Source organism: Oryzias latipes, chromosome 17, assembly GCF_053564925.1.
Source record: "Oryzias latipes strain Hd-rR chromosome 17, Olatipes_Hd-rR_3.1".
In the NCBI taxonomy this organism is placed as follows: Eukaryota; Metazoa; Chordata; class Actinopteri; order Beloniformes; family Adrianichthyidae; genus Oryzias; species Oryzias latipes.
The window spans coordinates 30,418,637-30,429,197 of NC_136253.1; the positions used below are offsets into that span (position 1 = coordinate 30,418,637).

Consider the following 10,561-nt stretch of genomic DNA (forward strand, 5'->3'; position numbering starts at 1 on the left):
AACCAAGACCACCTCGAAAGATGGCTCTGTCTCCTGGTCCCAAACCTCCGTCTACTTGGGTGTATTCAAACTGTAAAGATTGTTGCGGATTGTCGGTGAAACGAACTTTGCTTCACTTTACTCTTAATTCAGTTTAAAGGAACCAAATGTGTCCAGTCTGAATACACCCTTAGAATTTTAATAGCATTTTGTGCGCACAAATTTAAATTTCATGGACACAAATTAGTAGTAGGAATTGAAAATTCTAAAATACTAATTGTAGGCCACATAATACTCATTTGTGGTCACGAAATACTATTTTGAAGCCACAAAATGCAAGTAAAATTCTAATTTATGGTCACAAATTATTAATTTAAGGGAGCAATTTACTATTTTTTCTTTTTTGACACCATGTCCAGGGCTCCATACTTTTGTCTTATTTTGAAAGGAAACCCAACAATTCCTCCTTTTGTAAAATACATTTTCTATCTTAAAATGATACATTTTCATCCTTTTTTGTTTTTGTTTTTGGATGTGCAGTGTTTAAGGGTTTTCCAGTCAAAAAGGTGGTGTGTGTTAGTAGCTTATATTGATTTATGTCAGCTCACGATTTATGCCGACCTCACTCAGTTGCTCAGTGGACTCAGTGACTCTTCTTCACTTGCGACTTTGCTGCAGTAGACTTCACAATTATCAAGCACCTGCCACTAACAGTCAAATTGCTCATTGTTTGTTTACCTCATGCAGAAATGTAATAGAGTTCAGTAAATAAAAAGCATAGTTATGATTATTATTTAAAGGGAGTGTGGTCAAGAAGTTTTCCACATCAATTAATATCCTTTCTGAAAGGATTTTTCCCTTACCAGACACTCCTCATTCCTTTTTTTTTTTTTTGGTTGACTTAAGAACATCAAATCATGTATTTATGAAACTCTCCTTTCGTTTGGTCACATTGCTGCAAGAAAAGGGCAGGTCAGCCTCAAACTTCACGCAGATCTATCTGAAAAGAAAATCTAGTTTCAAGAAAGTTTCAGACACAAGGGCGTTTAACATTTTCCAGAAATGCACTATGTAAAATAAAAAAATATATAGTTCTTTGTTAACACCTATAATAGACTTTCAATGAACCTGAACATGTGAAACCAAATTCTACAAAACTAAGTTTGGCAAGAAGCACCTTCAAATTGTTCATTCTTGTGTCACATAATGTAACTAAATGATGCAAATAATCACTGTACATTGGGACAGCTGCTCTTTGCAAGTTACTGTCGACATGGAGATGTTGCTGTAGCCTCAGACCACGGTAATAACTGCTCCTATGCTCGCTGCTCTGATGGCCTTTGGTTATGTAAGAGAGTGGGATGGATAAGGCAAAGTGCTGAAGCCGTTCCAGATCCTGACTCAGTTTGCCCTGCAGGGTTGCACAGTTTTAGGCCAGAACCGTTCATCAAATATTATCTTTGGCACAATGAAATGTAGCTCTGGAGAATGTCTCTGCTGCTGTCGTGTTGTCCAAGTCATGCCATCATGGCCTCCGAGGAGAAGACAGTAATTCTTCGAGAGAAGAGCTCCTTTATTCAGTTAATAGTAAAAAACAAGCTCATGGTTTATGTGTCAGTGTCTTTCTGGAGCAGACTAAACTCAGTTGAGACTAGACTCAGGAGGAAAATAAATGTACTTTTGAAATACTTGACCAAAAATGTTACATTTGAAGTGTTGTGAAGTTCCCTGTTTGGTCTTGTTGTTCTCCACTTGTTGGCATCTCTATGAGGCCCAAACGCAACCATCCCACCCACACTGGACAGAGGAGTCGGTGACACTACTGTGGGGGGGAACAGAGAAGAAAGGAGGGGGCTGCTTGGGTAATGCTGGGAGGCTCTAATAAAATGTAATCCTATTATATAGTTCCCACTAGAGGGCAACAATAATAAAGGTTTCCCTAATAACATGAGCAGACCAAACCCAAATGGAAAACAGCTCCTCAGGTCAAGTCCCACACTTGTACATATATCCTCTCATTAACCCAATTGCTGATGGGCCACATTACACCGACAGGCCTTTGAGATTTAGCCATGATGGCGAGGCAAGAGTTAAGTCAAACAAATGTGTTTCATCAAACTGCAGTTTGGGCTGCTCTGCATAAAGGAATTGGAGGGGGAGGAAGAGGAGGAGTGAGGGAATGTGTGCGGGTGGGAAGTTGGAAGCAGAGCCTGGAGGAAACCAATCAGAACGTCTCCACCCGCCCTCCCCGTGTCAAAGCCACCGGGGTCTCAGGTGTGTGTTACATGAGCTAATACCTCCCAAACTTGATTGTTTGTGTCAGAGTAATCAGAGTTTGGTAAATTACCAATTTGGAAATGATAGTCCTATCACTGGTAAACAAAATCACAATATGGTACCCCCCAAACGGGAAATGATGAGACTTGATAGCTTGGTGAACCCCAGAAATATTGCAGTGTTTAATTTCTCTTTGTGAGCTGAAGTGAAAGAAAGATTTGTTTGTAAAGTTGTGGAAGAGTTGGAACATCAGGAGGACGGATCCTTATGAACAAGCTTGCAAAGGAGGCTTGAGTGAAATTCTGCAAAAAAAAATCTCAACTTTCATTTCTCTGCTGGAAAAGGACAAAAAACATAATCTCATCTTTTCATAATTTGATAACATAATGAATGAGTTATTTCCCTTCCTTGCTATCTCACAAAAATGCTGCAAAAATATTCATCATAAGTGACAAGGTGAGTGAGAATATCAATCATATTCTCAAGACAGCTTGAGTTATTAAGTGAGCCAGTGTAACAGTATTACAAAACCCAGAATAACAAAGTTATTTATCTCTCTCTGTGTGCATGTGGAGATGTGTGCATGAGTGTTTATGTGGATGACAGCATCAGATGGAGAGTGTCGCATGCCTTCCTGTTCCTGTACCGCCCTCCAACCCCAGAGCCGCAGACTCAAGGCGGTTTCCAGAATCAAACAATTTCACGCAGCTACTGGAGGAGGAAATGAACTGAGCCCAGAGCAATAATAAAATTATACAAATGTTATTACAGACTTGCCTGCTACTGTCCTACTTTAATTCAAATTTGGGCACTCCAGGCGGTGCTGGTGGCAGAGACCTTCCTGAATAAATCAACATTAGCTTACGTCTAAATTATTAAGGAAGTGGGAGACTTTCTTGTTTATAGTATGAATTATTAAACAAGTGTTTAACGCTGTTTTTCTTCATGAATCCCCAAATATTAATTGCTAATGACATTTAAGGTGTATGCTGTGTCTTTTTGCCCTCTTTGCTGTTTGCTGAAAATGAGGAATTTGAGAATTCAACTCGCAGGTCTGCTCTTTTCCAGACAAACAAACTTCGAAGTGCAAATAAATCTTTGAAACTATCATAAAGCCGCGATTAGTTTTCTCATTGAACGTAAGCAAGGCGACATCAATGATTATAATGTGTTTTCTCTGTAACACCTTGCTAAAATGTCATCCAAGACAGTGACAAACAGACAGCTGAGAAATCTGTGCTTATTATCCTGCCAGCTCCTATTTGTTTCCCATAATCAGGATGTCTGCAGCAACATTTAGGAAGTTTGTCAGAGGACTCGCATCTGATTAGCAGAATACAAGGTCTTATGGTTTAAACAAGACTGAGGAAACAATGAAGGACAGACATCTTCCTATGATGAAATCTATTCATGATCTTCAGGTGACAGGTCATTTAATCTGTCTGAGCCTGTAATCCAGATCAAATCTTTAAAGACAAAAATCTCTCATGCATCACTACCATGAATATTTGTTTTAATTAAAAAACACTTTTTCAAGAAATAAGTATAAAAAAACACAAAAATGTATTTACAACTCTTTATTTAATAGCAAATTGAGGCAATGCCACACTGAATTAATGACCTGGTTAAATTTCAAATTGAATTACCACACCAAGGCTTATGAAAAAAAAAAAACTGACATTTGTCCACCCAGGCCTAAATCTTCACATCTGAGGCTCACGGCTGCCCTCGTCTGGATGAAACCAAACAAGGAAATCTCTTTATTAATGCAGGAGATTCACTCTTTGGCCAGCAGGCGAGGCAGTTGCTACATGTGAGAGCGCACAAAAGGTGGTGTGTCAGACAGAATATAGTCTGTGTGGGTATAAACACAATGTTGATTTAGCGTCTAAATTATAGCACTCAAGCCTTGAAAACATTAAGCATACAGCTTGCAGTAGAATCTTTCACAGAAAACAATATAGAGGTATTGTGAAAGACATAAAGTGTAAACATTCTTTTACAGATTACCTTTTATTTCTAAAGTAAAATTTTCCACTATGTTACTATCCAGAATTAGTTATTTTTTTGAAAATAATTAATATAAATCCAGATGTAAAATACCTAGCCCATCATCAGTATAAATCTGCCTGTTGTTTCACAGTCAAAACAAAACAACAACAAAAAGAATATTTTTTACGATGCATTTTATGTTGCAGAGAAAATCTAAAGCTCTTCTGTTGATGCATTTTAGAACATGCAGACACAAAGAAGAAAACTAGCATCTAATTTCTAATCTGTCCAAACAAGAAATAAGACATAGTCCTAATGGAAAAAAAAAAAAAATTAAATACTTGAAGAAAGTGTAAAGAACATTACAAAATATCTGTGAAAATGTGTTAAAAATTCTAAATTAACATTGCTAAAGTGGAATAAAGCAAAGACTGTACAGCTATAAAGGAGTGATTGGATCCCAATGAAAGGCATAAACAGCAGAGTTTGCATTAAATTAATGGCCTCGCTGATGCACTGAAAATGGAGAATGCTGCCATACAACTGTGTTATCACAGCTTGTCAGAGCTGTCTTACATTTCTTGGGATGTATACTGTGCTTAATGATCACATGGACAATTTTTCTTTCTAACACATGCACAGAAGGCAGACTAAATGTGACACTAATCCCAAATTAACAAGGCTACGTTCTCTTCTTCTTCACGTCTCCAATTCAGAGTGATGACCCCATGTAATTGGTTGACCCCACACATATTTCTTAATACCAGTCTGCCGTCCTACATGATATAGAATAATGCACAGACTTGTTCTCAGAGAGCCATGAGGAGATTTTGTCTGGATTAAATGTTGTACAGATTTGACACAGACAAAAAAATAAAAAATAACAAACATGCTCTGCTCCAAAGGTTGTCTCTTTTCACTACAAGTTGGTCTCCATCTCCAGTGCATGTGATAGTCATACCGAAGACAGCACTTCTCCCGTTGAGTCATGGAACAGCTCTTTTTTCTCCGCTTTTTCCAGATCGATGTTGTGTCCGGAGACAGACTTGACTCCAAGGTCTTCAGTTTCCACTTCTTTGTAAGTCCCTGATGGGGTCTTCTTGAAGATTTGCTGCATTCTCTTCTTTATCTCAGGGTCGGGGCAGTACAGGTACTCATAAAAACCTGCAGCCAGCAGCCCTCCAAGAATGGGACCTAGCCAATACACCTACAAAACAAAGGAGAGGCTTTGGTTAATGGATCATTGCAAACATCAGGGATCCAACGAATGACTTTCCTCACAATTTTGTTTAAAAGGTATAACATACTGTTTGGTTTTCAACTGAGAATTGTGGCATCCCAGGTAAACATAAAAATAAATTTAAGCCTTAATAAATGTAGGCCTTGTATGGCCTTCAGGTGCTAGCCGCCCTCGTCACCCCCTTTTACCTGCCCTTACTGGCTGAGCAACTGCTTCAGGCCCTTCACTTTTCTCTTCTGCCTCTAACAGCCTGGTCAGAGCTGCTCATTACAAATTCATGAAAAAACTCTTTTTCAAAATGGCGGATTTTTTGAGGGTTTTTTATTTTTTATTTTGGTCACTTAAGGGTGATGACCAGGTCTACGTAATTCTTAGAAGAATTAGCAAAAGTACATATTTGAATTTTCTTGGCAACAGAGGTTTTTTGTAAACCACGCCCACATGCCTAATATAGTCATATCGCATGTGATATTGTTTTGTTTAGCTTGAGCTAGGCATTCAAGTTTTAAAATTTCACAATATTTCAATAAAAATATGAAAGCAAAAGGGAAACGCCACTTGGAGGAGTTTGCAACGCTTACGTGGTTCAAGATCAATTAACTTCAACAATCCCAGTGATGCTCAGGGAGTTAGGAGGCAATAGATGCCAATCCCTTAAGGGGGAGTTTAAATTTGGAGGTGGACCTAAAGGTGTTTTTGTTTCTTCAAAATTCAAAATTGCCGCCTCTTCCCGGGGTCAAAGGTCAACAAAATATTGTGCAAAATTGTAAAAATCGTGACACTTTGGCACAAGACAGCCTCCGAACCGTAGGTCCTCTTACCATGTTGGATATTCACAATGTCAAAAATCATTTTCACCGGGTACTAGGTGCATGCAAATTCTGGTGAGTTTTTGGGAATGTGGCAGGTCAACATTTTTGCTCAAAGGCACTTTTAAACGACATTATGCGTAGAAAAAATTATAACACAACCTATGATGTAACGGGCTCTTCTTTTGGACAAGTCAAAACACATGACACCTACAGCCATGACAGACAGAAAAAAAAAAGAAAACTTTATTAAGTTTTTCTCACCCAATGGTTCTCAAAGTTAAGTGTGACCACGGCTGGCCCAAAAGAGCGAGCGGGGTTCATGCTGGCTCCGGTATAAGGAATCTACAGAAAACAATAGCATTGTTTCAATCACCAATATATAAGAATCAGTGCTTCTTTTTGACTCACTTTTATCTACTGATAATTCATAAACGCTATAGCATAAATGTACGCTCTCCACCTGTGTGAAACAGACCAGGCTTACAGGGTAGTATGAGAGATGACTTCTTTTTCTCTGAGCATTTGGTCTGCAGGGTTTAGGACGCCCCGAGAGAATGGTTGCCATGCGATAGCAGCCTCTGGTACAGATTCTCACACGTGGGTGTGAATCAGTAAGAAGCATACTGAATCACACATGGAGGAATAGATGCTTAATGCACCTGTTCTCTCTTAGCTAAAGAAGATTGCTTTCAGAGACGTTCTTGTTTAGCACTTTTTTATTCCTGAGAACAATGTTATCCGGAATCATCTTTTTTATATTAAAAAATGATTTTGTGCAAGATTTTAATTTGGATTTTTAATTAAGCTCTTTAAGCTGCATTTATAGCTTTATTTAGCAACATTTTGAACAGGTACTCACTCCAAATAAATGGCCTATAGCCACTGCTAGTCCAATGGCCAAGCTTGGAGATCCACTCAGATCTGTACGCTTGGAATCACAGGTGGCAAAGATGGTGAAGACCAGCTCAAAGGTGATGAGGAGCTCCACAAGAAGGGCATTTCCCAAAGCAACATTAGTGTTCACCTTGAAAATAGAACATTTCAACTGATTTAATGACTGAAAACCATTCATATAATATAGATTTTAGTTGGAACCCCTACCTTGGTCACACCAAGGGATCCTCTAACAGTGTCAGGTGTTACTAGGTACAAAATCCCGGCTCCAGTTATAGCTCCCAGGCATTGAGCTGCCACATAGAACAGAGCCTTTGCCAGGCTCAGCTTTCTGGTCACAACCATGGCTGCTGTGACAGCGGGATTGATGTGCCCGCCACTTATGTGGCCAAAACACTGCACCATAGTGGCTATGCTGAGACCAAAGCACAAGGAGATGAGGACCAAGTCAGCTGGGGGAGGTTTCTCCTCCCCTGCAGCCCAGTTAATAGTGGAGCCCAAACCGAGGAGGACAAAGATGACAGAGGCCAGGTATTCTCCAGAAACAGCCCTCCAGAATTCCTTGGTCCAGATCCCTTTAAAAGCCACCATTATGTTCTGAGAGATACAGCAGGACAGGAACCTGCTGGCCAAAAGAATAATGAGAAAAATGATTAGCTTACTTGTATATTCTTAGTGTGTGCACATTGCTAGGAATTTGCTGAACTCTATCAGAGCTGTTGCCTCTGGCCAAAACATTTATAACCTCATGTGAGATTTAAGCAAGTAACTTACTTTCACTGACAAAATGCCAAAGCGAACATTCTTAAGCATTGTGTATGAGGGCAAATGATCATCCTCTCAAGTCAAACTAGACAACAGCTAATTAATGGCAGGGTTTAATTTAAGTCAAAATGCTGGAAGAATCCAAAACTTTGCACCTCTGTTACTGAAGTGCATGACTAATAAAAATATCTAGTAAAATTTACTAAAAATTGAATGCATTAACACAGCAATAATCACTAGCACCAACTTACCAAAAGTAACGATGTGTTCTGTTTCCGTCTGCCTCCGTTGCATGTAATGAGTTATTTTCATTCATTAGTCCTGCAGATTTACTTCACTGAACTGACAGGGACTTGTCTCCCTTCATCACAGCTACTTGACTGGAAGTCCTCACAAAAACGCAGCAGGTTGCGTGAGTGCAGGAATCGGAGCGGAGAGAGTGCCTGTCAGATCAACGCGAGTCACTCTTTGTGTCCTGGGACTGCATCCAGTAGCTTTATTGGGTTACTACCCATGCATCCACTCATGGGAATAGAAGTGAGAGCTTAGGGGGAGGAGTAGAGAACATGTTTGCAGTTCAAATGTGACTGCACTGCAAGTCATACACACTGAGGGTTTTTGGTCAAATCATAAACGCATTTTAGAGAAAAAAAAACAAGTTGACAAGAAGTTATAGCATGCAAAAATTACTTGAAACCATGACCACACTTCAAAAAGTAAAGAAAGTAAAAGACCCTTGTAAAAAGAGCAATAGCAGATTTTTAATAATCTTTAAGAATTTAAGTATTTAATTTAACAATACATGTCTTGGTAATGAGAATTTTATTCTTCAAATAAGAATTCTTGATAAGACCATTTTTCTGACCCCATTGACAAGAGATCCTTATCAAAGGAAAACTGTTCAACCTTTAAGAATTTTTTACCTTTTTATTTTCAGGGAGGCTGTTTATGCGGGACAACTGGACTAGAAAGGCATTCATTGACTAAACTTACTCAACTTTAACACACTCAAAAAATAACTTTTTTGTGTACAGTACAAATTAATTAGTTACAAATGTGTCAAAAAAAGAAACAAATAAAAAAAACTTTGATAGAATGTTTCCTTTGTGTAATATAAAACTTGCTCAGCTGCTGCTATGTGTCCAATCAACACTGCAGCGATTCATTCCATTTCAATTAAAAAACAGCCAAAGGCCAAAGGTCAGCCAAATGTCACACAGGTGATGCACTTTAAATATGGTGAAAAAAGGGGTTTTAATATTTGATATTTCTTAGAAGCTATCAGTTTATTTTGTTTTGTTTAAAAAAAATCTTAACAATGTTCTAAACTTCTTGGATTTTTATTTTGCTCTCTGACATGTTTTTTTTTTATTTCAAACGGCCTGCAAAATTAAAAGGATAGATGGTTTAGTCAAGACTAGATGGCCATTATATGTGAAGAAATTGAAATTTCGTCATAATTGTGTTTCTAAAAATGGTAAAATTTTACATTCAAGGATAAAATTTAAGATATTTCTGACCGGAAATTTGGCCCCCAAACGTATTTACCTACAGAGTTTGTGACATGATCTTGTCCTGTTATTGGACAAACATATCTGAGCCCACGATTAAGGAGTATAGCTGTCTGAAAGCTTAGTGTTGACCTTTTCTGTTATTAACCATTTTGGATTCTGAAGGGGAAGTCCAGAACAGAAATTTCAAAGTACCTTCCTCCATCTCCCATTCATATTTCCACAAGTTTTTCTTTCTCTATTCACCTTCCCATCCATTGACCTTGTGTCACCAGAGAAACTGGTTTTCCACATCTTGCAGGTATTTCTGTTTGATTTAATCAGCTACAGATGCTCTGCAGCATGACTGCTGAGATGGAATTCAACCCCAGCCAACACATGCTTACTTTGTCCCTCTGCCCAACAACATCTCCAACCACTCCAGTCTGAGCACTGTCTCCTTTGGCTTCCACTTCCTTCCTGCAAAAACTTTAGGAGCTGCTCTCTACACAATTGTGTCCTGGGTTGTGATTTGGTCATCTTGGGAATTGTTTAACCTAGTTAAACCTCTCCGGTTAGACTTGTTACCGGGAGCCCTGGCTCCCCTCTTTCATGCAAAACCACACTAAGAGTAATGGTTAGTTTAACCAGGTAAGTCACTTGAAAATCAATTCTCATTAACGTTGAAAAAATATTATTTCACTAACCCAATCATGATGCATTGCTCTCCAAAATATTCCAAAACTTCGAACAGAATTCTTTGTGCTGCAGAGCCAAATGTATTTGTTACATTTAGAAAAGCTATTCATGCCATTTTTTCTTTTCTGTCTTTGCTGCCTGTAAATATTCTGGTCAGGGTATTATTGCATCTTTAAATCAGGATTAATATCCTAACAAGTTGGCAGAATCTCTCTCTTTTAAAATAAATATTCCTCCTGCTCTTTTTCCGGATTTAGGCCCAGTCTCAGTCCTCCACACTACTCTCATTAGCCACCGCAAAAATCTCAGCACAGTTGTTGCATTCTTATAAAAATTTTAAGAATCACCATTTAGCTAATGATGTTGCTGACCTGGTGTAGCTAACTGTTATCTCCACCTTTTAAGGAGTTAGT

General features: G+C 38.6%; 1 protein-coding gene across 2 annotated transcripts; it reads right to left on the reverse strand.

The window, feature by feature from the left end:
• Nucleotides 1-3,818: 3,818 nt before the first annotated feature.
• On the reverse strand, nt 3,819-8,404 carry aqp4 (aquaporin 4). Of its 2 annotated transcripts, none has more exons than XM_004079363.5 (5): nt 8,211-8,404; nt 7,402-7,816; nt 7,160-7,324; nt 6,562-6,642; nt 3,819-5,455 (listed from the first exon to the last, which is right to left on the reverse strand). In XM_004079363.5, the coding sequence occupies exons 1-5, from the start codon at nt 8,273-8,275 to the stop codon at nt 5,204-5,206; spliced, it is 978 nt and encodes a 325-aa protein (XP_004079411.1). In that variant the 5' UTR covers nt 8,276-8,404; the 3' UTR covers nt 3,819-5,203. The 2 variants fall into 2 exon arrangements, with proteins under 2 accessions (XP_004079411.1, XP_011485193.1); XM_011486891.4 differs by having other exon boundaries at nt 7,402-7,819; nt 8,211-8,352.
• Between the last annotated feature and the right edge of the window lie 2,157 nt (nt 8,405-10,561).

Excerpts from the sequence above, each read along its gene's own strand:
- aqp4 (XM_011486891.4), bottom strand. The coding sequence starts at position 8,275 with ATGAATGAAAATAACTCATTACATGCAACGGAGGCAGACGGAAACAGA. Across the intron at positions 7,820-8,210 it reads AGAACACATCGTTACTTTTG|CAGGTTCCTGTCCTGCTGTA; the intron begins GTAAGTTGGTGC and ends TCTTTTGGCCAG. Across the intron at positions 5,456-6,561 it reads TTAACTTTGAGAACCATTGG|GTGTATTGGCTAGGTCCCAT; the intron begins GTGAGAAAAACT and ends TTTGTTTTGTAG.